General features: G+C 33.4%; 5 protein-coding genes and 3 long non-coding RNA genes across 9 annotated transcripts; 2 read left to right on the top strand and 6 right to left on the bottom strand.

Moving 5' to 3' along the window:
- Positions 1–118: 118 nt before the first annotated feature.
- On the bottom strand, positions 119–3,781 carry LOC106416261 (inorganic pyrophosphatase TTM2). Its single transcript, XM_013857115.3, has 12 exons — positions 3,543–3,781; positions 2,876–3,231; positions 2,678–2,792; positions 2,394–2,589; positions 2,195–2,308; positions 1,931–2,104; positions 1,596–1,790; positions 1,368–1,490; positions 1,160–1,287; positions 968–1,082; positions 614–886; positions 119–541 (listed from the first exon to the last, which is right to left on the bottom strand). Exons 2-12 carry the CDS (start codon positions 3,213–3,215, stop codon positions 284–286), a joined length of 2,031 nt encoding a protein of 676 aa, XP_013712569.2. The 5' UTR covers positions 3,216–3,231; positions 3,543–3,781; the 3' UTR covers positions 119–283.
- A 6,597-nt stretch (positions 3,782–10,378) lies between these two features.
- Positions 10,379–12,253, bottom strand: LOC106412383. Its single transcript, XR_007314892.1, has 4 exons — positions 12,086–12,253; positions 11,680–11,761; positions 10,803–10,960; positions 10,379–10,574 (listed from the first exon to the last, which is right to left on the bottom strand). It is a non-coding gene; the product is annotated as an uncharacterized LOC106412383 (long non-coding RNA).
- LOC106412381 (protein SOB FIVE-LIKE 1-like) lies at positions 12,102–13,118 on the top strand. The gene is made up of 2 exons (XM_013853303.3): positions 12,102–12,346; positions 12,443–13,118. The coding sequence occupies exon 2, from the start codon at positions 12,445–12,447 to the stop codon at positions 12,871–12,873; it is 429 nt and encodes a 142-aa protein (XP_013708757.1). The 5' UTR covers positions 12,102–12,346; positions 12,443–12,444; the 3' UTR covers positions 12,874–13,118.
- On the bottom strand, positions 12,746–14,475 carry LOC106412384. Its single transcript, XR_002653134.2, has 3 exons — positions 13,563–14,475; positions 13,331–13,433; positions 12,746–13,167 (listed from the first exon to the last, which is right to left on the bottom strand). It is a non-coding gene; the product is annotated as an uncharacterized LOC106412384 (long non-coding RNA).
- Positions 14,476–15,384: 909 nt separating this feature from the next.
- On the bottom strand, positions 15,385–15,892 carry LOC125576493. The gene has a single exon (XM_048736703.1). It carries the CDS (start codon positions 15,788–15,790, stop codon positions 15,650–15,652), a length of 141 nt encoding a protein of 46 aa, XP_048592660.1. The 5' UTR covers positions 15,791–15,892; the 3' UTR covers positions 15,385–15,649.
- A 1,031-nt stretch (positions 15,893–16,923) lies between these two features.
- Positions 16,924–19,994, bottom strand: LOC106416008 (chaperonin 60 subunit beta 4, chloroplastic-like). 2 transcript variants are annotated; one of them, XM_048736700.1, is made up of 13 exons: positions 19,738–19,994; positions 19,531–19,656; positions 19,312–19,449; positions 19,134–19,229; positions 18,793–19,035; positions 18,479–18,713; positions 18,217–18,386; positions 18,041–18,118; positions 17,901–17,972; positions 17,714–17,818; positions 17,546–17,638; positions 17,395–17,487; positions 16,924–17,314 (listed from the first exon to the last, which is right to left on the bottom strand). In XM_048736700.1, the coding sequence occupies exons 1-13, from the start codon at positions 19,894–19,896 to the stop codon at positions 17,099–17,101; spliced, it is 1,824 nt and encodes a 607-aa protein (XP_048592657.1). In that variant the 5' UTR covers positions 19,897–19,994; the 3' UTR covers positions 16,924–17,098. The 2 variants fall into 2 exon arrangements, with proteins under 2 accessions (XP_048592657.1, XP_048592658.1); XM_048736701.1 differs by having other exon boundaries at positions 19,531–19,666; positions 19,738–19,988.
- A 2,164-nt stretch (positions 19,995–22,158) lies between these two features.
- On the bottom strand, positions 22,159–23,639 carry LOC106376798 (synaptotagmin-3-like). The gene is made up of 5 exons (XM_048736702.1): positions 23,400–23,639; positions 22,925–23,035; positions 22,789–22,839; positions 22,598–22,712; positions 22,159–22,524 (listed from the first exon to the last, which is right to left on the bottom strand). Exons 2-5 carry the CDS (start codon positions 22,946–22,948, stop codon positions 22,427–22,429), a joined length of 288 nt encoding a protein of 95 aa, XP_048592659.1. The 5' UTR covers positions 22,949–23,035; positions 23,400–23,639; the 3' UTR covers positions 22,159–22,426.
- A 414-nt stretch (positions 23,640–24,053) lies between these two features.
- Positions 24,054–25,014, top strand: LOC106414053. Its single transcript, XR_001282744.3, has 2 exons — positions 24,054–24,660; positions 24,749–25,014. It is a non-coding gene; the product is annotated as an uncharacterized LOC106414053 (long non-coding RNA).
- Positions 25,015–26,945: the final 1,931 nt, after the last annotated feature.

The raw sequence follows: 26,945 nt of genomic DNA on the forward strand, positions 1-26,945 counted from the left end.
GGTTTAAATTGGTTTGATTCGGTTTTCTGATTTCAATCGAACCGATATTTCAATAATCAAAATAGACATCATATCCTGTACTCAAGTCTTCCTCACAAGACTTGGAATAGAATCTTCCTTGAAGAAAATAACTGAATCTTATTGAATAAAATTTAAATGAGAATTGTCTTCTAATTTAGGGGATGAGAAATGGTTTCATCGGTCGGTCTACGTAGAAGCTCACAAAACGCCTCCAGTGAGAAAAAAATATCCAAAAAAAGTAAAGAGAGAAGGGTTAATGATGTTATTGCCGCTTGTTAATGTAACTCTTGATCACTACAATCCCTACGCTGCAAAGAGCCGCCAAGGCTGTTAACTTGAGAGGGAGGAGGCTACTAGATTCCGCATTTGACAAGAAGAAGCTTTTGCTTGATCGGCTTCTGTTGTTGCTTCCTGTTCTTGCTAGCCGTGACCTTTCTGCTGATGAGCTTTCTCTCATCAGAGTGCACAGGTTATCCAGTTGATGCATCACTTGACGCTGCCCACGTGAGAGGGTTGATATCTGGTTGCCACCAGAAAGCGTTTCAAATCAATGTAAATTTCAAAAATGTATAAATAATGTGAGGTGACTTACCTCTTCCATAAGTGGGGAATCCTTGGCTAACTGGGAAGATGAAGATGAATGTGGCATTATGGAATTCGTCAAACAGCCATTGTCTAGACTAGAAATGAAATACGATGTTGGAGCTGAGCCATTGCAAACTTCGGCTTGGACTGTCATGCTCTGCTGTGTTGGAGAGTTCTTGTTGCAGCTCAGCTTTGAGTTCAGCTCTTCGATCCGGTTTGTGAACTCATCCATTCTCTCATTCAGTGATGATATTTGTTCCGAAAGCTGAGTCATAAACCCCTGAAAATAGATTAAGAAACCATTTCAATTGCACTGTTAAGTTACAACGAAGGCTCTGAATGAAAGAAAATAAACTCGAACCTCGTTGGCTGGAGAGTCATGGTTTCTCTCTTCGTACCTCCTATCGCTTGAAGAATAACCAGCAAGCTTGGAAAGATTCTTATCTCTTTGGGTTGAATACGAGTGTGACATGCCTCTGTATCATAAATAGTATAGCTGCGTAAAGGACAGATGGATTGGAAGTAACAAATACACTCCCAAAAAGAAGTGTACCTTTTGAGGTTCTTATTTCTCATGGCTACTCTATCTGCAGAGGCTCTCAAGAGCGCTTCCTTTGGGCTTGAACTAGACACCAAATCCTCATCTAAGCTAAGCTTGTGCTTCAAATCATCTGGTAGAGCCTGTAATGGGGACTTCTAATCAGAAACCCACTTGAGATCTAATAGAGAAAATATCATATAGCCTGAACAGCAAATCATACCATTACTTCATTTATCAGTTTTTCAAGTTGGATCTGTTCAATATAGGTGCGCGGAATGAATGATCCTTCCAGTCCTAGCTGCTCTGCAGTGCTCTGTACAAGTTGCCTATCTTTACCTTGCACCTGATGTTATTTCAAATTTAGAATTATATTTCTATAGTCATCATAAAAGCCACATCACAAATTTCTTGAACTATCTGGTGGTGAATGAGTTTTAGATAGACAAACCTGCATGTAGTGACGATTCAGCTGCTCAAGCCAATCGATTTTCACACAAACCTTTTCGGTAGCAAATACATGGCTGTTCCTTTTAAGTATGGTGGCTATTGTGTATCCCAGTGCCATGAGCCCACCAAGTAAGCGAACGCTCACTTCAAAAGTAATCCTTGGGGATATGACAAAAGGAGTATCCGTGACCCATTCCTGAATACAAAAAATCACAACCATAAGCATTCACCACGGCACTTTAAGCCATATCTTAAAGTTACTGAATCAGAAGGTAGTCAGGTTTTTCAAAGAAACTGAAAAGACATATTCATGAAAACATGGAAAGAAAGCCAAACCTCAAACATGAGGCTGTACTTTCCATCTTTATTCCGCATCCTCAAATGTGATTGGCACGACTCTGGATCTTCACCCGGTGGAAGAAGATATATGTCATAGGTTTCCTCCTTATTCTCTGTGTATCCTTCAGAAAGAACAGCCTTGATCTGATCAACAGATACATCTTTTCTTGACTACAACAAATCAACAGCAAAACAAGTTCAGTTTACTGAACGCAGACAACAAATACATGAACAGAGATTACAACAAGACAGTTTTCAAACCTTCAAGATGTATGTTGGGCTCTGAAAACCAGTGAAGGGGTTGAATTTATTAATGATTTTAATTTGAGCAGTCTGGAGATCTGGCTCTATGAAAGCTTTGTACATCGGATACACCTGCATAAACAGTGAAGCTTTTAAACATTTTACCTAGCCAATAATAGTCAAGAAGTAAAAAGATATGAAAGAAATGAGAACAAACTGTTTCAGATATCTGATGAATAATCTCCTCTGGCTGTTGACCTGCACGTTGTATATCACGCAGAACCCTTTTAACAAGATCAAAGTGAACTCCACCAGTAACAGACACACGAAGATCCAACAAAGGTCGCAGTTTTTCACTCAAAGCATAGATTCCTTCAATGATCACAATCCTAGAAGCTGGGACATCAAGTGTCCTAACCAAAGTAAAAAAGCATCGCATTAAAAGCAATGTCTTCAATGGAATGACCATGCTGATTTAATCAAGTATGCATCATCCATTACCTATATCCAACACGAGAGCTGGACTTAAAATCATATATAGGAACCTCAACTTGTTTCCCTTCCTTCAAATCTTCAAGATTCTTGAGCAATGTGTCATAGTCTGTTAACCGTGGATCTACATTCCCACACAAAAAAAGTTGTAATAGCTCAATAGATATGAAGAATTTGGTTCAATTAACTTTCAGATGATGCTCTTACCGTCAAAGTTGCCATCAACAATCCGACTAGCGTCATTATAGTTATCCATCGATATGACAGCTACACTCGGCAGAAAGTTGAGTATCTTCTCGGTAAACACCGTCTTCCCCGCACCAGAAGGACCAGCGACCCCAACCAATATGATCCCATCGTTCTTCTGAGAAAGCAACTGGCACGCACGGATAACAGCAAAGAAGCCCTTCTCAAACGACAACCGATCCTGAATAGGAACTATCTCGTACCGAACCGAGTCTCTTCTCTTAACCAATTGGACTTGATCCTTCAAAAGACCGTGCCTCTTCTGATGAAACTCGATCCCATTGGTGTCTTGACCCATCATGAAACAATCTCAGAACCTGCAAAAAACGCATCTTTGGCATTGAGTATGACAGAGCCAACACACACATCAAAAAGGTTGCATTTTTACAGGACATTTGCATGAAAGAGTTCACATTTACACTTACACACACATTAAATGAATCAAACACATAGAAAGAGATCCAGAAACGATCAAACAGTTTCATATGAACACTCATGAGCAAGGCAAGGATCACAAGACGTGAAACAACAAAAAGGAAACCAGATTGGCGAAAAAGTGTGAAACTTTGAAAGACCCATTAACCAAAATCGAAAACTTGACGCCGATTTGTTGGAGTTTGTGACTTACGACGAAGAGTCTCGTGTGAATCGAGGATCGTCGCTTTCGTAGAGCAGTTCCGGATTGAATAGAGGAAGGGTTGGGATTTTCGCAGAGCCTTCTTTATCGGGGCGAGAGCGATTTCTAGAGAATCTGGCGAAAAGATATCGTCGACCCACGAGGTTGCATTGAGAGAATGAATGAATGTGAGAGCAGAGAGAGAGAGAGAGAGAGCCAATTTAATACCTTTTCATTGTTTTTTGTTTTTTGTTTTTGTTTTTGTTTTTGTTAGCTCTTTAGATAAACTTTGAAAATACACCTATCACTTGTTTACAAAATTCAAATAAAAAAAATACGCCGTTCTTATAGTATAGAGAAATATCAAAACTGGGAGAATCCAAGAAATCAATTGCGCTTTTAAAATAAATGGTTATTAAGCTAAATGACTCTTTAAAATATTGAAAGTTAATTTCAAAAGATATGAAACTGATGTGTTATTAATTTTTTTTTGACAGCGATGTGTTATTAATTTAGGTATTCAAGTTTAGTTTCTTTCATACTTTGTATAATTTTTTTACAAATCCATGTATTTAATTGAATACAATCTTTTTTGTTTGTAAACTGTTTACTAGTTAAAATGCTATCATATAATCAAGCGAGGACTTCCTCGGCTCTCAGCAGGTGATTTTGAGGGAGTTTTGGTCCCAATACAGATCCGGGTTTGAATCATGTTAGCCAACTACGATTAAAATGGAGTGGATGTCTTCTGTGGAGACGTATTTAGAGTGTGATTGCTAGTGACCGTATGTGCCGTTTATAATCCTATTTATTTTTACGACATTAAATTCACATCAATCAAGCTTTAACAAAAAATTTTAAAATCACAGCTTTTGAAATAATTTACAGCTGTACATGTGCTCTGTAGAATCAAAAATTCAGAGCAATTTTTTGGAGATTTCTATAAAATTTTAAAGCAATAAAATTTAAACCCACAACAAAAAATCTACAACTTTTTTTCTACATCAAAATTTTTAAAGCTACATTCATTACCAATCGGACCTTTAAACGCTAGTCGGATTCCCTCCGGAGTGTTCGGATTATCTGGATTATCAAAAAAATATATATAAAAAAAACATAAATACTTGATATTTTCATGAAAAAGTTTTATGTTTATTTGAGTAATGGCTTCATCATTTAGATAAATATATAAGAGATTTTTGTGTAACTTGTTTAGGTATTTTGGGCAGGTAAGAACCAAAGTACAATAATTGAATTTGTAGCTACTTCCTTTAATTGGTACTCCTTGTAACATTTTATTGAATGTTCTCATTTGCTCAAACTAGAAACTTATTTATATGGGATTTACTCCTTATAAGATTTTATTGAATGTTCTCATTTGTTCAAACTAGAAACTTAGTTTATATGGAATGTCTTTCATTATTTTGGGATGGTCAATGTTCACTTCAGTGCTTTGGTTACGTACGCACTTGACTACTACAATAATTGGTACTTCTTCCAACATTTGGTTCATGCGGAAAAGGATCGTCCCAAGCAGTACCGGTCCCGACATGGTGAACAACACAAGCAATTTAAAAAAAAAAAGCCAATTTTACAAATTTGTGTAAATTCTGTAGTTTTTTTATAAAGGTTTTAGAATTATGTTCGTGAGAGATAAAAATTAAACTGTTTAATTACTGTGTAAACTCTCTGTAGTTAAAATAATATATATATATATATATATCAATAATTCTTTCTAAAAGCTGATTTATTCAAATATTTTTCGAGGGTTGGAAGCTGGTGCTTTTTCATGAAGACCGGCACTGCTCCCAAGTTGGTAAGAATAGTAAAAACAAATAATGGGTATGAGTCATAAACATAACAAAATGTTCAGTTTAAGTATCAATGCGTATATGGATGATTATAAATTCATCCTACTATAAACCACATTGGTAGCATTTTGTGGTTTTATATAATGAGTTATTACCCGTTGAGAATCACATTAATTCAGAGGTAGGAGTTTTTACTTTGTACTATATTGTTGTGTACGAGAATATCTCTAATGGTATTCTATAATTTTTCCTATATTCCACTTTTTTAAAGAATCTTTATTATATAGTTTGAATTGCTCTAATAGTTTATTATATAATATAATTATTATATAAAGACATTGAAATGATACATTATAATTTTATCTATATTTTATTCAAAAATAGAGTTATTGTATTATAAAATTGGATTTGTTCCAATAGTTTATTATATATTAGAGTTATTCTATAATAGAGTAGAATATAAATGAATGTTGCTTTTCATTCTAAAAATGGAATAAAAAGATAACAATCTTCTATATTCTATTATAATCTATATTATAGAGTAGACCCATTTGAGAAAATCCAATTATATAATAGAATTATTTTTAGAATAAAATATAGAAGAAATTATAGAATACCATTGATAATGGTTTTAATTAGGTGAAATATAGATGAACTTTGTTTTTTTTTCACTCTAAAATAGAATAAAAAGATAACAATTTTGTAACATCCCGAATTGTGATATGTGAAAAGGCTTAAGAGAATTGATTTGGCTACCTATGTCACCAAAGTTGACTTACCTTTTCCGGAGCACATCCTGAAAGAACTCCAGAGTTAAGCTTGCTTGAGCTGGAGTAGTGGAAGGATGGGTGACCTATCGGGAAGTGATTCGCGATAGCGTGCGAGTGAGGCCAAAGCATGGGAAAAGGTCGGGTGGTGATTGCAGGGTCAGTAAACAATGATTTCGAGCCTTTGGAAAATTAATGGATCGACCGTCAGACGGGATGGGGCCCACGGGCCGAGAGAGCGGGCGTGGGTGGCCCATTAGCCGTAGGCGGGTCGGAGCGTTACAAATTTTCTATATTCCACTTTGTTATTGAGTAATTCTATTATAGATTAAACTATTGGTAATTCTATAATAGAATTATTTTATTTTAAAATAAAATATAGAAAAAACAATTATATAATATCATTAGAAATTGTCTAATTACGCATATCCAATTTTGGTTGCATGTATACGTACACTTCAATGTTTTGTTGCTACATATGTTTTCATAGTTTGCATATATAATTATAAGGAAAACCACATGTTACTATGTACTAATCAACCTAAAATACGTAATTAAAGTCAATACAAATATTATATAAGAAACTAGCAGAAACAAAAAAAAACAAGAAATACGGAATAGTAGTCTAAGAAATTAATTACAAAGTGACGTGGATCCACATGTTGTCTGCTTCTCCGACTTCGTAAGCCGTACACTAAAATTCACATGCACTGTTCAAGACCCTTTAATTTAGGTTCACTTGAAAATATGGGTCCTATAAACTCTAATTTGTTTGTTGTTTTTCAGTACTCTTTTACATTTTTACCAAAAAAAAAAAAAAAAAAAAAAAAACTCTAATTTGTTGGTAGAAAATCTAATTTGATTTAATCTATACATTTAATAGCTCATAAATATGTAATTTGTTTCTTATGGAATCTAATAAAGAAATAAAAAGTAAACCAAAATTCAAATAAAACAAAATTAAATAATAAGCATCTAATTAAAAAGGACAGACATAAATACAATAAACGATTACACTTTCGGCATTTCTCCGACTATGAAAAAGGGTGAGCCGTTCATGCCTTTATGGGACCTTTACATTATATATTTGTTTCTTTCTCCCGACAATCAGATAATTATATTAGCCTACACAACAATGTCCAGAGAAAACTATATACTAGTATTTTTGGAGAAAATGATTTTCGTCGAACACGAAAGGCCAACTTCCAGAATCTCATTGTTTTCCAAGTCGACAGAGGTTTGTTTGTTGTGTCTGTATATACTATATTCCATCTGCTCTGCCAGCCTTAAGCCCAGGAAGAAAATAGTTTGGGCTTGTGGTTACAGTTATAAATTATTTAGAGGAGCATAAATTCATTTAGTTCTATTTCAATTGATTAACTTATAATAATAGGTATGGCATCAGTGTACCACCAACCAAAAAGAAAAAAAACTTAGCTATGGCAGTCAAAACAAAATGTATAGGTCCGATTCCCAAAAGTGTTTGGTGGATAAATGTTATAGTGTACATCTTGTTATTGTTTGGAATTTCTTCAACCGAGGTCGGTTGGGTTTAGTTTTCGATTGACATACATGTGGTTGATTAATGGGCTAAATTCTCCTTTGTGTATTTGAAAAAAAAAAAGGATGGTTTTTATTCGAACGTATGACACGCCGACACTACTGATCCTACAAACTGATTGGACAAAAGTCAAAACAACTAATATTGGTGTTCATGAGCTTTCACCTTTTGAATCTTCTTCGAATGTCAACATCAATCGTCCCCCTCAACTATTCACACCAACACTCAATACACCCCCATGCTTTTTAGCTCTTCAATTTTCCCTACACTAATAATTCGATTAATTTTTCACAATTGGTTTTCAAATTAACCAAATCACATTTAATTAACATAATCATATTTTGTATAAACAGATTTTATAATGGTTTAACCCAACTAAAACCTCAATCTAAATTTAGTCCTCACTTAAATAGGTCCGTAGATTAGAATTAAAGGTCATATTATCAAACTTTTAGGAAGACACTTCAAGAATTTAAGAGCCTAGTGTATTGAGTGTTGGTGCCAATAGTTGAGGGTAACCCAATCTTCAAAGTAAAATTGGAAACAAATGGCAAAGACAACAAAAATCTGTAAATAGTATTCACAATATCACAGAAACCATAACTTTTGACAATATTGGACAGAGATATGAGATGTCTAGTGTCTATACCTGTCTAGTTCAAACGAAAAGAAAGTTCCCCTGAGTAGATTTATGTGTACATAAAATACATATAGGTAAAGATTGTGGATCATTTGCAAAAAGAAAAATAAAACTTACAAATGGCAAAGTAAGGGGGGGGGGGGGGGGGGGGGGGAACTAAAGTAAAACAAAAATACAATTAGAAACACATAACAAAAGGGGAATCGTCAGATATGCACGAATGATGTGGCTAACGATGAATAAATATTTAAGAATCTTAAGACACTGACACGATAATATCAAACTTCTAAAAACCATATACCTAATTATCTTTTCTTTTATAGTTATCTATTGCAAATACCCTAGTAACAAACTGGACAGAGAATTCTAGTGGAATGGCCCAAATGGTGGGAGATGCTTATCCTATATGTAACCAATGTAACCAGTAGGGTTGGATATTTTATTCGTTAAATTTGACTCAATTCGTTATTCGTCTCGATTCGATCCGAAAATTTTGGATATCCGTAAACTTTCGAATCAAAGCAAATACTAAAAATCAATATCCGTTAAAATCGAAGCAAATCACAAATATTAAAATATTGAAAAGTGGATATCCGATCCGATCCGGCAAAATTATATAATTATTATTCTAACATATGATTTGATAAATTATTTTCACATTTAAAAGTATTACATAAAAGGAAGAGAACACATTTATGACAATTATAAATTTTTTCTTAAGTTTTGTGTTATTAATTTAGAATTGTTAACTAAGTTCAAAAAATTTACAAAATATGTAGATTCACTACTTCTTTCAATTTTTATCATATATATCATGTAAAACAACATTAAAAAAACAAATTTGTATCAAATTTTTAAGATTATTTGTATTAATCAAAATATATAAGATATCCGTAAGTATTCGTAAATATCCGCAAATATCTATTTATTTTCGGGATATCCGTTTTTCTGAATATCCATATTTTTTTGAAGCAAATCAAATCGAAAATTAGATATCCGTGACATACAAAACAAATCACAAATACCTTTAAAAACTCGGATATCCGATCCGTGCCCAGTCCTAGTAACCAGAACCAGAAGTGCATGTACGCGTCTAATCTACTCTATTAAAATAGAATCATATTTTTTATCTACTATATACAATCTATGTAAGACCATTCATTAGAAATTTAACTAAACATCCTAAAACTACTCATATATGATATTCTTCTAACAAAAACAATATACATCTAAACAATAACATTTCTAGGAAAAGATAAATATATTGTCATTAGGTAATTATCATTTGACTGTTTATCATATTTAATATAGACCATATTTTATATATTCCAGTAACTAATTTTGAAATTAAATAGTATAGTCCAATTCTTTTTAAATTATCAAATTAATTTTTTTATATAAAATAAAATAAATAATATTTTATTTGTTGTAACATTTTATGTTGATATTTTTAGTAAAAGTAAAAACATTAAACTGAAATATAATATATTGAATAAAATAATACTTTAAAATATAACAAAAATAATTTAATTTATTCACATAAAAACATTTTGAGAATAAAAATTTCTAAACAAAGAAGCTAATAATTTTTTTATTAATTCATCTAAACTAATGTTTAAAATTAAACTATTAATATTGATTTTGTGTTTTAAAGAAATAAACAAAAATACTTCATTAATATATGATATGTACAATATCATCAAACAAATTTCAACAAATATAAAATTTCAAAATAAAAATTATACATAAAATTGATATTAGATATATATCTTTATAACATATTTTATATTATAAATATTAATTTAAAAATATAAATATATCTGCACGGATGTGCGGGTTAATATCTAGTTTAGATTATTAAACAAAAAGTTCTCAAAGGAATACAGGCCTGCCAATAATTTTATGAAGTTAATTGCACAGTAGTATTAGTCAATGTTATTATAAACAAGTCACAATAGTCAATCATAATTTTACTAATATCATTTATTAATATAAAATTTGATATCCAAAATTAATTCTTATTTAATAATACAATTAATCATTATATGTATTAGCAAAAAAAATTATAATCAATCCTTACAGTTCTTATAAATATTACTATTTTCAACATAACTATAAATTATATTTACATATAAATATTAACAAAATTTTAATGTGAAACAATAAAATAAAAGTATGCCCCCTTAAAATATATGCCATAATCGATTGCTTGAATGGTTTGTCTTATGGACCGGTCTTGAACATGGTATATAGATTGTGAAGCAGCTGGAATGATCATAAAATTTAATACACAATTTGTGAGTGATGAATAGGGGACAGACAAATCAAGATTTTGGTGCTAAATGACAAATGCCCTTTTTCATACTATTTCACAAAACAACAAGATAAATGATTTTACTCAGCCAATCTATCAAAAGTTTTTTGCTAATTCATTCTGTTTCTTCTAGTGATTAAGTTACCAACAAGAAAATGAATTTTTGATCCTAAACTCACCACTTGTTATCAATTGATTTAGAGATATAACACCAACAACTAGTCCAACATGCACTAAAGAGCCAATCCACAGAGTGTCCCGTCCTTTTTCACACCGACTTGCCAACCAAAGTTAACAATTAGTTCAAGCCAGTGTCTGATGATGATGCTTTTAGAATCTGTGACACATCAATAGTCGAAACCTATAAATAAATGAATGGTGACAATAATAGCGACGTACAATGACATTCCACAGTCACACACGTAGGGTTGATAGAAAGAGACCCACATGAGAAAATCCAATGAGTCCAACTCTGTTTTTCAGACATTACCGATTAGTACAAACTGTAACAAATCCTAAGACACACATCTCTCCAAGTTCGTTAGACCCACTGTAGTACCACCCCTTTCAGAATTGTTTCTTAAAGAAAGCAAACTGTTTTAAGCCCAAAGCTAAATAACTTTCTTTAGCTTTACTTAAAAATTAATCAAAGTCAAAACAAAACAACCCTTTTGTATTATGGACTATCTCATCACACACTTGAATTTGCTAGCTGTCATCAAGATGGCCTCCATTGAAGAACATTTTAAGGTGATGACGCCAGAGAAACAGGGAACGTAATGAAGGCAATTTATATTCAAGCAACCCCTTTGTAATATGGACTCGATAAGTATGGACTCAGTAAGTATTTTATGTGACAGTTGTTATACTCCTTTTAGTTCTGTCCTTATCTTAAGAGGAAAATAAAATGACAACTAAAATCCAGTTGGGTTTCACCTTTCATTCAATTCATTGAGACAGCAAGAAAAGGCTGCAACGATTTTAAAGATAGTAAGAGGATTGGAGGAGGAAGAAGAGTATTAAAGGAATGAAGAAGAGAAACAGCTCTTAACCTACTTAAGTAAATGCCTTCTTTTATTCCTTCTTGCTGTTGAGGTGGGTCTCTTCTGCTTTCCACCTCGAAAGCTGATCTTTAATACTATTTAAGATAGCATGTGATACATAAGAGATAAGAAAGAGTACAGAGAAGTTAAAACTTACTCGAGTCATATGAATATTATCAATTAAGAAGAGCACATGATAAGTTCAACTTATGAGCTCACTAATGACAGAGCTCAGAAGGATGATTCTTATTTTGTGGATATTGATGTGTCCTGACTCTAGACTAGATTACAGGTTGTTAGTAACCAATATATTTGTTTAAGGAAAAGTTTAGATAAATATAAATATTATTATAGAAAAAGAAGAGGATAGGCTTTTAATTCTATATGAGAGAGTACTTTATATTGAAGAAGGCACTAACCTTCCTTGGTTGACATATATCTGCAATGGCTTTGTCTGGTAGTGCTTCAATTGAGTGAAAACAATGGTGCTAGGGGTTGCCATGTGGGTGAAACTTACTCCTTCTCTTCAATTATATGAGGCTTCTAATAGGCTCCGGCTTTTCTTGATACTTGGAAAAAAAATTCTATTTATTGATGATGGAAGAGCAAAACCAAAGAGAGACCGAGACACATAGCCTAAATCAGAGAGTAAAGTGGTGAAGTGGATTGAAATAAACAAGGTATGTAACTAGACAAATCTAGTTATCTTTTGTGTGTGTGTCCATATATGCTAACATTGAAACCTTGGTTTGTTCTCTTCTTTACGTTGATCAAAGCCATGGAGTCCCCTAGGAACCATGTAGGCTCCGAGGAGGAGGAATACAACAGTTGTGAGTCAGGGTGGACTATGTACATAGGAGACGCCATTCAAGGAAATGACCATTCTACTGTTGTTGTTGATGATAATGATGATGATGAGTCACATGTAAAATATGCCGATGATGGTTATGAGAATGATGATGGTGGTAAAGAGAGTGATGATTCGATGACCTCTGATGCATCTTCAGGGCCTAGCAATCACCTTCCAAACAACATCAACAAACATGCAGCTAGGAAGAATGGTTCTAAACAAGTCTACATTGAAAAACGCCAACCTAAAGAGAAAACATTAAGCAATGAAGGAGAAAAATCAGAGGTCAAAGCTAGAACAAGAACAATTGCAGCTAGCCGTGTCCAAAGTAGAGGCAAGGTGAGCAAAACCAAATGATACTCATGAGAAGAAGATATAGTGGTTCACATAGAATCCAAATCCTGTAATGAAGAAAGATGTTTAAGGTCCCTCACCAATCCTGTTGTTTGCCTTTAATAAGCCATGTGTGTAGGTAGTTGCTTTGTTTTCATTTGCCGGAATATGTTTTTTTTTTCTAGATGCTGTCCCAAATAAGTTATCTGCACGTTTCTCCGTTCAACCCTGTTAATGTTATACCATATGTACCATGTTCTTGACATACATATCTTCATCTTCAACACATGAGCCATCAAGAGGATGAACAAACATTTCCTGATAAATTCACAATAGTAACCAATTGATAACTAATCTGTACCATTGAAAGATACACATTATTTATGAAATACTAATCATCTTTTTCCGAGGAAAAAGAAATGATCATGGAATATTAGTATGGCAAAGAGGTTGATGACAAAACAGGAGTTTCTAAGATTACCAATATTGTTTCTATGATGTGTGGTCAAGTAGCTAACAGCACAGCTTTGCTTGCTTGCTAACAAAAAAAGTCCTGCTACTTTCAAGAGCTTCACATGATTCTTCTACAAAACAAGAAAACATAATCATTCAAAATATGTCACTTTCGGTTACTATAAACTGTTTGTAAACCACAGCTTAAAAAACTATTTGCATAACAGGAAATGAGTTATTAGAAAAGATCAGAAACGAACCTGTTGTCATTTCTTTCGCACGTTGTCAACACAGTAGAACCACACCCATCAGAGAAAGTTAAAACAAACATGACATATATTAATTGCATTTATAGTAGCTAAAAGAAACAGTTTGCTGGAAAGTTATAGTTAGAGATGTAACATATAAACTAAAAGATAGAGACAAGTTCTTGCTTGACCAATTCAACTGACAGCTATACCAAAATTTGCTGTTACAAGATGCGATCTGTTACATGGAAAATGAATTAGCTGGTATACATATATCATTGAGCTCTAGATAAATCATTGCAAAAGTATTTAAGCTTAATGAGGCACACAATTAATGGGAACAGAAAACAACAAAAGAGACTCTAGCTGGCAACTTTCCAGAAGAGGAAGACCCTCATGTTGGTGTTATTCTCAGGTCGCTTTCGGACTATTGTATAATCTACAGTTCATGATAATGCACGTAGGAGCAGTATACAGATAGATGAAAATGAAAGATGAGCAGTCCCAACCTAATTACGTGACCCACAAAACGTAAGATACATATGAGAGAATGTTGCTTGGTGAAAGCATACACCACTGAACTTGATTGAAGGACCAGATTGGCTCAACGAGTAAAGGCAAAGAAGGAAGCATTTGTGGCAACAGTAGCATGTGCACGTTCCATTCCTAGTTGACAGTGACACCAAGAAAGATTAGTACGTAAAAGCATTTGGACAACCAAAGAGAATACAATAGTGTCTTGGTACACCAAACAACCACCAATTATTATTGCTTTGCCAAACAGTACCTAGGCCTAATAGTACTATTACAAAACAAAACAAAGTTCAAAAGCTTTCTGTAAAAAAAGTAATGTCTTCAAGTAACCACGCCAATAACTGATATAGGGTTTCCAGGATCAGAAGAGAAACTGTATGAAATCCAACCAGCACATCAACCCGAAGAGCATTCCAACTTCCCTCAGTCACACTCACAGCACTATAATGATTCAAAAACAAAGTTGTCAGGACAACAGAGAATACTTTTTTTTTCAGTTCTAGCCTCTCTCGTTATAAAATTTGAATGTTACATTTGATTTACCTCATTAATAGGGTTGATAGTAATGGACTAGTATCAAGATCAAGTTTCCAGAGTTGTAATTTCTAACAACTTGCAAAGTTAAAAGAAAGTTGTGAAAATCACCAAAGCATCATGAGACCTGGAAGAAGAGTTGAGCGATTGTAGATCGGGTTTTGCAGTTTGGACATGTTTCTTGGGGTCTACCAATAGAAAGAACACTAGGGAGTTCAAAGATACAGAGGAAGTGGTGTTCACAGGTCTTTCATGAACACAGTTGAAGTTAACCAAAAGCAAAACATAAAACATTCCCAGCTGGTTACTAGCTGTATGTAGAGCTGAACAAGCAGTAGTAGTAACAATGGCACTGAAGATATGCGCATGTTCGAGAGTTAGAAGAAGCTGCAACGCATCAGAAGTCCGAATATGCCGCCAATGTACCTTTTTAGTTTCGGTTGCTGTATAAATAATAAGGAAAACAGCATAAAATAAACATAACTGTGACCAAAAGTACCAAATGACAATGGTACATTTAACATAACTGTTACCAAAAATAGATACCATTATAGGAATGCCCTCATCAACTACCAAACGACAATGGTCTCTGACAACCACGAGAGTTTCTCCGTACTGATTTTTAATCCGATTTTATTTTTTATTTACTCAAAACAGAACAAAAAGAGTAAAAGCTACGTGAAACACAGGCCACACACTCTTTATCCCCAAAAAGACAAATCATCACTTCAACTCTTGTTTGGTCTGGTTTCATGAAATCCAGCAAAACAAAAAAAAGTCGACATTTTGATAAGAACCGGTTGTCTAAAAAATGCTTCTCGGAGCCCCGGATCCCCGGATTCTCGTCTCCGACCCGGATGGGATCCGAGGAATGGTGTTCATACGTAAACAGAAAAAATCAAGAAATGAACAAACTTTTAAGCTTAAATAGATTACAAATGTCTCTTGTTTTTACAACTAAATCAATGAGAAGCTCTTCGTCTCCCTCAAAGATTCAATCTTTGTTTGAAAAAGATTCTCTTTTTTGATTGTCAAGAAGTAGCTTTGACATGGTGGAAGAAGGCCACGGAGCAGAGGATGGAGGCGATCAGAGCGAAGAATCCTAATCCGATCATCAAAGAGATTCCGGCTACGATTAGATCCATCGCTGTCTGCACGCTTATCCACATCATTCTCTTAAAAATTCTCCGTTACGACAAGATCTCGTCTTTAGTGATAACTACAAATGCTTGTAAGAAGAAGAAAAGCTTCTAGCTTTGACACGTTTACGAGTTTATGACATTTAGAGCATCTCCAAAAGAAACTCTATAACTTCAAATATAGAGTTTGTTGCTCTCCAAAAAGGAACTTCAAAACTTTAAATTTGAAGTTTTGAAGAGTGAAACTCCAAATATAGAGTTTCACTTTTCAAAACTTCAAATTTGAAGTTTCATCTTTTTATTTGCATTTTGGTCCTTACAATTATACATCATATTTATAATTTTTAAATATTTTTTTGTTTATTTTTTTAATCCTTAAAACTTTATATCTCATAAATATTTCAAATTTCTTTTATAAATTTAATTTTTACACATGAAATTAAATAAAAAAAATTTAAAACAAGATTTATAATATTTTAAAACAAGAATTAAACAACAAGAATATTACAAAAAACCATAATACAAACTTATTAAAAAGACACATGAAGACATAATTATTACTCAAATTTAAATATTATAACAACACTAATAGTATAGTAAATTTGCTCTGCAACCTCCAAAATCTCCAAAATATTGTCCAAACAAATTTTGTGTAACCAAAGATGATTGTTGTTGTTGCTGCATTTTCGTATGATTCTTTCTTGTTCATATCGAATGTATTCACGAATATTAACATCATTGATAGAAGCTAAGTTTTTTAGCAATATTTTATTTTCCTCTTTTACTTCTTTAAAAGCTAACTTTTTTGCTTCATTTTGCAGTCGTAATTCAATCATCCCATGACCTTTTTCCCTATTTGTTGTACTTTCGTTTAAAAGATCAAGGATTTTTTCGTTTGATGACATCAAACTATCAGCAGCCAAATTGTGAGGATATCCGATTTCAACAATTTTTAGCTCGTAATCTACAAATAAAAAATAAAGAGAATCATTTCTTAAATTAATATTTCTTTAATATTTATATATATATGTACTAGTTATTTATAGAAGTTTTATGAATTTACATCAACTATGACAAATATAAGGACCATAGTGTAAAATATAAATAATTTTGAAGTTAGGTTTGAAGTTTTTCTTTTGGAGAAGAACATATTGAAACTTCAAATATAGAGTTTTGGAAACTTCAAAATAGAGTTCCTTTTTAGAGATGCTCTTAGCGCACTTTCAGAAACCCTCGTGTGTCTATTATGACGCATACATCTTTACACACGTGTAGTAAAGTTTCGTTATTACATTAAACGTGACCTTCTCGTTTATACATTTTCTAAAAGTAGATGCTGTCCTACTTCCTTGGAAAGTGGTTTCGAGTACTAGGCATAATTTGAGGGAATCTTGGGGAGTTTCTGTCAGGGAACATGGAGGATGCAGCTGGAGAAGTAGGCATCGGTGGGTTAATCATTGGCCTCGGTTTGTTTTCTTTAATCTCAACCACAACAGCGTCTGACGTCAGAAACGTATTAGCCACTGATGCAGCGTGTTCCAAGCAACATCTCACAACCTGTGTGTTTCAATATATATATGACAAAAGGGTTCAAATGAGAAGCTGAAACAAGACAACATCAAAGTGAGTGAATTTACCTTGGTCGGATCGATGATACCAGCCATCATCAGATCTTCGTATTGATTCTTTGCAGCGTTGTAACCGTACATCATGTTTTCGTTCAATAAGACCTAAGTTGCATTACAAGTTAGGTCTGGTTCTACCTAGAGAGATGACATTATCAAATACCTTTTCTATGACAATATTCCCATTTGTGCCTGCGTTTTCGGCTATAAGTCTTATAGGGTAGCTCAATGCTTTCTTGAATATTTCAGCTCCAATCTTGCATTCCAAGAAAAAGGATTAAGCATGCTTTAAGAAGTCTAAATACTATGTTCCACTTTTAAAACTGAGTACCTTCTGTTCTGTGTTGTCTAGGGTGTCTTTGATGCTGTCTACTTTAGCAGCCAGTCTCAAGAGGGCACAACCACCACCAACTACAATCCCTTCTTCAATTGCTGACTGAAATTTTGAGAGAGATCAGGTTTCTTTGGACTTCACAATTTTCTGAACAAGGAACTGTATGGTTTGACTCTGAGTTTACCTTAGTTGCATTCAGGGCATCTTCAACCTTTAGCTGTTTATCCTTCAACTCTACTTGCGTCTGTGCACCTACCTAATCCCTTTGGTAGTTAGTTGATGACAATCATATTGTTTTCAGTATCAATGGTTTTACAAAGTCACCTGGATTAATGCAATTCCACCGGATAATCTGGCTATCCTTTCATTGAGAATCTTCTTCTGAAAATTTTCCTCAGTGTTCTGAAATTACACATTATGATCAAATGAAAGCACATGAGCCTCAAATATGATGTCACTTGGTTAATGAAACGAGAAAAGACTATTGATAATAGAAGGACCTGGACAAGTTTTTTAATCTGGGAAACCCTTTCCTCAACTGCTTTCTGAGTGTCCCCATTAGTAACAATCAGTGTTGAGTCCTTAGTTACAAGAACCCTTTTTGCTGTTCCTAAAACTTCTTTTCCTGCCTTCTCTAAGCTCAACCCCATCTCATCTCTGATCACAGTAGCTACACAGAGAGAACAACCCCAGTGATCCAAGTACTAAGAACAAGAAAAAATATACACTCAAAAAGGCAAAAGTGTTATTATGACTGACTACCTCCAGTTAAGATAGCAAGATCATCCAAGCAATGGCTCTTCCGCTCTCCAAACGAAGGAGCTTTAATAGCTGCCGCCTTCAGGTTACCTTTTAGTTTGTTCCTGATAACAGGAGCAAGAGCATCTTGCTCAATCTCCTCAGCAACTATAAGAACTGGAAACTCCTCTTTAACAGCAGAGTCCAGTATCTTGAACATATCTTTTGGATTTGTTATTTTCTTATCAACCAAGAGCAGCTACAATACAAAAAACAACACATACTCTTAGCCACTGCACTTCCAAGACAATAAAAACAAACTTTATCTTGGTTCTGACCTTGCAATCATGAAACTCAACTTCTCTCTTCCTTCTATCAGTGACAAAGTAAGGAGATAAGTAACCACGGTTAAACTGCATTCCTTCCACAACCTCAAGATTGTTCACTAGGTATTTGCCTTTCTCTATTGTAACTACACCACTCCTTCCTACTTGCTGAAAAGCATTTGCAATCATGTTCCCTACTTCGTAGTCGTTCCCTGCACTAACTGCTGCAACATCAGCAAGCTCATGATCCTCAACCTGCAAGCACAAAGGTCCATGGTTGGCTCTATCAATCGCTAGCTAATTAACTAACTCCATTCTGATGAGTACTCTGAGAAAGGGCATGGATCTTTCACCTCTCTAGACATAGACTTGAGCTCTAAAACAAGAGCTTTTGCGGTTTTATCAATACCACGAGCAACTTGGATTGGATTTATCCCAGCAGAAACCACCTGAAGAGAAGGCATGATGGTTCAAAAGTAGAAGCACATGTAATCATGCATTATCCAGGTTGGTCATAATGGGATTATGTACCTTAATACCTTCAGTGATAAGGCCATGAGCAAGCACTATAGATGTAGTGGAACCATCACCAGCAAGGTCATTAGTCTTAGCACCTGCTTGCCTCACAAGTTTCACTCCAACATTCTCCAACGGATCCTCCAACTCTATCTACACCACACAATATATCAAGCATCAGAAGCGTGTGTGGCTATAAAAAAAAGATAGAAAACAAAAGGAAAATGTATTAACCTCTTTGAGAACAGTTTCACCGTCATTGACGATCTTGGGAGGTCCATACTTGTTCTGCAACACCACGTTTCGTCCCTTTGGACCCAATGTAACGCCTAACAGCTTAGCTACCATATCTGCACCTGCCTGCACCAAACTTCACCACCATTTTCCACCATAAGAAAAACAAAGTTCTCGACGAATCACTCACATAAAAGGAAAGTAAACCTTGAGCTTCTTGGTGACAGAGCCATCACGGTTGAAGTGAACCTCTTTTGCGGCGGCTCTTGCTCTCAGAGCTAAATGAGAAGACGAAGAGTGCGAAAGGGAAGAATTTTTGAGAAAGTTTCGATCAGCGAGAGGTAATGCAGAGAGTGAGGAAGCCATTGCTGTAAATGACTACAAGAAGAAGAAGAAGCTATCAGTAGCTTCTGTGAGGAAGAAAGATATAAGGTGAGAAAAAGATTTCATTATATCTCTTCGGACTTTAACTCAATATGCCCTTCTCAGAAAAAAATCATTCTCAATATCCCTTCTCTATTCTCATTACCCTTTTGTCTTTGTACTTCCAAAAATAGCCTTCCATTTATTTATTATATTTTTTTCACCTCACTAAATTAATGAATTAATTAAATAACTAATAAATCAATTACCTTGTGGGCTCCATCTCTCTTTCTTCTTCTCCACATGCTTCGTATCATTCTTCTTCTTCTATTGATAAATCTGAAGCTTCAAAAAATAGGTAATATATGTCTGTTTTTGATGAAATTTGTTCTGGAATATTATTAAAATAAAGTGTACATCATAGACGTTGTATTTAATGCAAAAATTGATGGGTATTTCAAGGGATTAAAAACGATTTATAAGACTGTGTTTACAGACTGGTGGATTTATTATGTCCACTTTTATAGAATTATTTCTGGAATATCACTACAACAAAGTGTACATCATGAGTAAAATAAAAGATCTAAGATTTGATGAGTGTTTCAGAGATTTAAAATGATTTTTAAAACTGTGTTTATGAGTTGGTGGGTTTATTATACCGTTTCTGAAGAAATTTTTTATGTAATTTTATTAAAAAAAAGTATACATCATGGATAAAGTAAAAAGTGTAAGATTTGATAAGTATTTTGAGAGATTGAAAATGACTTTAAAACTGATTTTAAGTTAATGGGTTTTTTTTATAAAAAAGTTAATAGGTTCATTATGGCCGTTTTTGAAGAATTTTTTTCTGGAATATTATTAGAACAGAGTATACATCATGTGTAAAGTAAAAAAATGTAAGATTTGATGAATATTTGGAGAGACTAAAAATGATTTTTTAACTGTTTTTTGGGTTGGTGGGTTTATTATGTCTGATTTTGATGATATATGTGTATATCATAGATAATATTAATAATATAAGATTTAGTGAAAATTTAGAGAGATAATAATTTTTTAAAATGTATTCTATGGCCTTTGGGTTTATTTCACTCTTGTGAAAAAAAAAATAAGTTACCTACCACATATATTTGAAATAGTCATAGAAGATAATAATAGTCGTTTAATCAAACAATATCCCAGATTTTTTTTTGGGTATTACTCAAATTACTAGTTTAACTGAGACAAAAAGGAATCCATTAAAGGTATTGGTTTAAACAATTCTAAATCTATAGACTTTTACCAATTTTATAGTAGTATTGTAATGAATTAGTATTAGTAAAAGAATGATTGATGTCATCATTGCAAAAATGGCGGAGGGAGAGGTATGGGACCGTTGTTTGAAAGTGGAGTAGTTCAGGTTTTTGAATGAGTACGTAATTTTTTTATGTTTTCATGGTATGTAATTTGGACTATTAGAATTACTGGTTTTATTGTATGTAACTCAAAATACTAGAATTACTGGATTTACTGTGTGTAACGTGGCATACTAGGAATAATGAGTTTTATTATGTGTAATCCAAAACCCTATATGTCAAATAGAACGTGTATTTAGCATATAGAACTCATATATTATCAATTAGTATATTATCTTTATAGTAAATAAGACTACTAAAACTATTTAGATTATTATTTTCTGTAGTTGTAGGAATATTTATCATTTTCCCAAAATGATTCATTAACTTTCATTGTTGTTGTGTGAATGTAAGACAATAGTAAGAAGAATCTATAAAAAATACTTATTTCTGGTAAATTTTTTATGTTATACTCTTCGTTAATGATATTCATTGTATAAAATTATTGGTTTTACTAAAAAATATTTCATTTGAACATGGTTTTACTAATAAAACTTAAAATTTGCCAAAATATTACTATGTGTAATATAGTATTACTACCACCTTGAAGATTACCAAGAATTACTAAGTGTAATTAAATTATTAAATTTAGATATATAACAGCTACTCTTTTTACATGAATATTTTTTAAAGTGCTACATACACATTTTACATAATTATTTTTATATTATTATTTTAACATGAGCAAAACAAAACGAATTTTATGAAACATAAAATGTTTTGAAATTCTAAAATAAGAAGATAAATGTTTTAAAACTTTTTAAATATTTATAATTGATGGAAGATGTAATGTGATATATTACCACAACTTAATATTTGCTGACAAGCAAAATGTGTTTGTAGAAGAAATACTTAATAAATTTTTCAGACATAATAAACTTAATAAAATTAGTTATTCTAACATGTCTTTTGCAACAGATACAAGTTTTATACATTCAAGTTTTAACTACCACGAAGAAAAGTTCAAAACAATAGAGATACTCAATTTCTTATTTATTGTCAACTTGACGCAGTCAAGTGAAGTGTTAACACTAAGATGACATGGACACTTGGACAGTAGTCTTCCTTCAATTTTAACACTATGCTTACTCAGACTCATACAACGTATTCTAAACTATAAACTCTATACAACCATGCGCAGCTTATGTTTCTGACACCAAAACAATATATGAATTGCCTGCCCACTTGATTGAAGGTTCAAACAGAAGCTCCTTCTCGTTGGTCTCATAAAACTTAATACCTGCACATTACTCTTTGACCATTAGCACATCTTACCGATGTGAAAATTACGTAAAAATGGGAGTAAGACTTGCCATGAACTGTGAGTGAAAGGCTCAGTTTCTCGAACTCAATGGATTCTATACAGAAAGTGCCAATGTAATCTGCAAATATGGGTTGTGCGGAGCTCCGGATAATCTCGCAAACAACCTATAAACAGGAGAATGAAAAACTAAAGCTTATATACAGAAGCAGAAATTGATAAGAAGCAGGAAACAAAGAGAACCTTATCGAGGTAGGGCCACATGTATGAGATAAATCTGTGGAGCCAGTCCACCTTCAATATGTTGTAGAAAGAAGAATATCAGTGTCATCAAGTAAATTAAGAAGCTAGAATGATTCAATATGTTGAGTTAACTTACTCTTTCATAGTCAGGATTCTTCATCCATAAAGGGATATCAGGTAGAAGATCAAGAAAGAGAGTGATGCTAGTCTCAACTAGTGGCCTCGCAGGTAGATAGTGCAAAAGTCGCTGGTTAATAAACAAAAACAACCACTCAATCAGTCCTAATGCAAACCGCATAACAACAACACAACATCAATTAAGTTCCATCACCAACAAGATTCATCTCCCTAAATATTTATTTTATTGTCTTAACTAGGCATCTCAACAATTTAATACAGCTTATCCACTCAAAACACACAAAAATTGTATCAGTTTTCGGTCCCAGCTTGTTTCTCTGTAACATATACCTGAGAATAAGATTTCACAAGTTTTTACCCAATTTCAAAGCCAATATTCTTCTTTCTACAGACACATTTCTCCAATTTTTTTTTTCAAACCTAGTTACAAAACGACCAAATAACTATCAAATAAAGAGAAACTAATCACTTACCACAAATAACTAAGGATGGAGCCTTGAATTCGACGGAGAATGAAGAAAAAAACGATGTGATTCTCGACTTAGGGGTTTTGGAGGGGTTTCAATCACAATGAGAGACAGAGAGATTTGAGACACGAGAAATAAGAGAGAGAGAGAGAGATTGATGAATTCTCCATTTAGATGGAGAAGGGACAAAGAACGATGCGACTCTGCTAAGGGTTTTGGTTTTCCGTCGCAAGAGGGAGAGAATTGAGAGGGGGAGAGTTTGGGGTGGAGAAGGAACGCCGTCGTTTCGCTTTAGGTTTTTCGGATTCTACTGTTAGAGTTGGGTGGGTCGGATCTTTAGGTTGGACCCTTGTAAATAAGCTATTTCATTAAGGGGTAATTCGTCTTTAGAGCATTATCCACCCATTTTCCATTTAAAAGAAAATAAGAAAGAAAATATCTTTTAATAAGGGGAGAAATGAGCATTTTTCAAGAGAGAGAGGGGCATTTGGAGTTTAAGTCCTATCTCTTCTCTTCCTTATACTTATCGTTGGGCCGAGTCTTATGTGTCAAATATTGTTGGGCCGAGCCTAATATTTAAAAAGCCTTGTCTCTGTTTGAGGTTAGCATTTGCAAAGCATTGGCATGAAGAGTATCACTGTACTATCTTCATGTATCTACATATCTCAGATTCCAACGAACTCTTTTTTTTTTTTTTTTTTTTTTTTGTTCAAATACTGAGAAGAGTGGACTTAGAAGAGAAAGCACAGTAAGGTATGTAATATATAATCCACATGAATTTTGATTTTATATGAAAAATTTACACCGTAGGACACATTTTGACTTTTGAATTACATGAAAAGGCACATGTTGCCTGAGACACACATTTGTTGTGTTATTTGTCGTTTCTACCCTTTCTCTCCGTTAACTGTATTTTTTCTATAACAAGTCAGCTAACTATACAACTAAAATAGATAATATATATTTATTTTTAAAAAGGTTTGAACCAATCATCATCATCTCTCTCGTGGATGGAACCACACTTTCTCTCTCTCTCTCGTTTAGCTTCATCAAAGGGTTCCGGCAAAGGGTTTGAACCAGTCATCAAGTCGTTTAGCTCCGGCAAAAGTCTCCGTTCTTCACCACGATGAACCTCTGGCGCCATAAACGTCACCGCAAACCCTCAGCTACGACGAGCAACCTTTGGCGCATCTGGAGCCATAAACGCCGCCGAAATCCTCTTTCGTCACCATATGAGTCGCCAATTTCAATCCTTCTCGATTATAAAGTAAGCAGCTTGTTCCAAATTTTCCAAAGTTGAAATCTGATTCCCGATGAGATTTGAATTTTCCAATCATGCGTGTGTGTTTTTGTAGTTAAAGTTGATTCCAAAGAGATCTCCTATGGAAACAAGTTGAGCAAACAAAAGGAGATGGGTTGTTTATTGGGTTGTCAATGATTGTGATGACACATCTCTTGGATCAGTTTCTGGGTCTATTAACACAAGGTGATAATGAAGTCCGAGGAGGTCCTTGAGACCAACAATGGTGAAGTTTCAGAGTTTTGCATTTCTAATCCTTATATTTTTACTATTAACGATTTTACCTCAAAATTATTAAAATGTTCAGAACAATCTTCTTGATTTACCCCTTAACTTTTAATTATGCACTACAAACCCTGTCAAATGCAAATGAATAAATATATGCATGCAAAACTTCTAAACACATTCTAAAATAATATAATAAGCTAAAAAAATGATAAAACTCATTAAAACAGTAAAATATCAGTCACCAACACTCTCAGATTTTGTTTTTTTTTGTTTCTTCTTTAAATTGATTAAATTAGTTATCATCATCATTCAATTTTTTAAAAATATACTTTATCCACGAAATCATGAACACAACTCTCTTATCGAAGGACAAAATCAACAAAAAAATGCTGATTTACTCACTAAAATAGCAAGATATATGTCCACAAATCTGATATCTACAACTCGTTTATGACACAAAGGACTAACATACTCATTAAAATAGCAAAATATGTCTCCACAAATCTGATATCCACAACTCGTTCGTCTCTAGTTTTCCGTCCATATCCATAATATTAATATTTATCATACTATTCATACATGAGCTCATTTTTTTTTTGCTTATTTTAAGTATCAACTTGGCTACTTGTTATGAGTTTACCAAGGACAAAGCATTTCACTTCCAAATCTACATCTTCGTCCTTGTTTTCTCTTTATATATGTCCACATTTTGTTCGATCATACTTTTCATCCATGTCCACATACTTATTTTGTATAAAAGTTAAATATATAAAAAATATATATATATATATATATATATATATATATATATATATATATATATATATATATATATATATATATATATATATATATAATGAAAATGGATGTTAAAATATAGAGCAAAAAAATATAATTTATTGTAACAATTATAATTTTTTATATATCTTAAATTTTGAGAAAAAAACTAATATAAAAACAAGGGAATATAAAGTAATGACCTAAAACAAATATCTAACTACACTATTTTTTTTTTTGTTTTCTCGTTGAATCTATGTATTGCCTTTTCAAAAAGTTAAACAAACCCAACGATTGTCTCCTTAGGCTAACCCAACGTTGAATTTATTTGTATATATTATCGATAATTTTTTTATATATTTAATTATTTTAATTATACATATACAATATTTTTTGTTGTTATATAACTTCTTTCCGATGGACGGAACTAGGATCGTTCAATCCGTAAAATCGAACCAATTAAAACCGAACCGAACCGAAATAGAGAAAATAGTTTAGACTTGGTAATACCCTGTTCGAAAACGCGGCTGAGGCGGCCGGAAAGTCGCCGGAAAAACGTGGTGCGGCCTCCAACCGTGGCGATTTGACCATAGGTGCTTACTTAATCGGAAAAGTTTTAGAACTCATCAATACTGTCGATTTGGAATCCAAGATTGATTATTCTTTAGCAAATTAGTTATATATTGATTAAAACATATAAGATTAATAAGAAAAACAATAGAAATCGCAAAAAAAAAAAGAGAGGCGGCTGTAACTTGTTCTGAAAATCGCAGATGTGAGGAAGAATATAAGGTTATTTCTGTAATTTCAATTTCATTTAACCTAAAAACTGATTAAATAGATCAAAAAAGCACTAGGGGATTCGAACCTGCGATGGGTGACACTTAACAAAGGTCGCTGACCACTACACCATGCGCCAATATTGTCAATAATTCACATAGTTAATATATAAACCGATAAAAACGCATATAAGTACATTAAATTACTCTCCGATTAATCTCCGTATAATCTCCGATTAATTGATTCGGCGCTAGGCCCTCCTCGAGCGCACGCGTTACGCCTAGCGTATTTTTGAACAGGGGGTAATACCAAATATACAGAATGGATGTCATTTTTGAAAACCGCGGTATATGATATGGTTTGGTATATAAACCGATCAAACCGAATAAACCGATCATTTAAAATATAGTAGTATAATTATATGTAAAGTTTATAATATAATTAAGAATATATACATAATTTATTTT

This window comes from Brassica napus, chromosome A7 (assembly GCF_020379485.1).
Source record: "Brassica napus cultivar Da-Ae chromosome A7, Da-Ae, whole genome shotgun sequence".
Classification (NCBI taxonomy): domain Eukaryota; kingdom Viridiplantae; phylum Streptophyta; class Magnoliopsida; order Brassicales; family Brassicaceae; genus Brassica; species Brassica napus.

What these genes read in the sequence shown, in the direction of transcription:
- LOC106416008 (XM_048736700.1), bottom strand. Translation starts at nt 19,896, where the DNA reads ATGGCTTCCTCACTCTCTGCATTACCTCTCGCTGATCGAAACTTTCTC. An exon ending in CTGTCACCAAGAAGCTCAAG is followed by an intron (nt 19,657 to 19,737) that starts GTTTACTTTCCT and finishes AGTTTGGTGCAG; the next exon opens with GCAGGTGCAGATATGGTAGC. An exon ending in GGAATATTGTCATAGAAAAG is followed by an intron (nt 17,488 to 17,545) that starts GTATTTGATAAT and finishes AATGCAACTTAG; the next exon opens with GTCTTATTGAACGAAAACAT.
- LOC125576493 (XM_048736703.1), bottom strand. Translation starts at nt 15,790, where the DNA reads ATGATGTGGATAAGCGTGCAGACAGCGATGGATCTAATCGTAGCCGGA.
- LOC106416261 (XM_013857115.3), bottom strand. Translation starts at nt 3,215, where the DNA reads ATGATGGGTCAAGACACCAATGGGATCGAGTTTCATCAGAAGAGGCAC. An exon ending in AGCTCTCGTGTTGGATATAG is followed by an intron (nt 2,590 to 2,677) that starts GTAATGGATGAT and finishes TACTTTGGTTAG; the next exon opens with GACACTTGATGTCCCAGCTT. An exon ending in GCCCAACATACATCTTGAAG is followed by an intron (nt 2,105 to 2,194) that starts GTTTGAAAACTG and finishes GATTTGTTGTAG; the next exon opens with TCAAGAAAAGATGTATCTGT.
- LOC106412381 (XM_013853303.3), top strand. Translation starts at nt 12,445, where the DNA reads ATGGAGTCCCCTAGGAACCATGTAGGCTCCGAGGAGGAGGAATACAAC.
- LOC106376798 (XM_048736702.1), bottom strand. Translation starts at nt 22,948, where the DNA reads ATGAAGAATCCTGACTATGAAAGA. An exon ending in TGTGGCCCTACCTCGATAAG is followed by an intron (nt 22,713 to 22,788) that starts GTTCTCTTTGTT and finishes TCCTGTTTATAG; the next exon opens with GTTGTTTGCGAGATTATCCG. An exon ending in CCTTTCACTCACAGTTCATG is followed by an intron (nt 22,525 to 22,597) that starts GCAAGTCTTACT and finishes AGTAATGTGCAG; the next exon opens with GTATTAAGTTTTATGAGACC.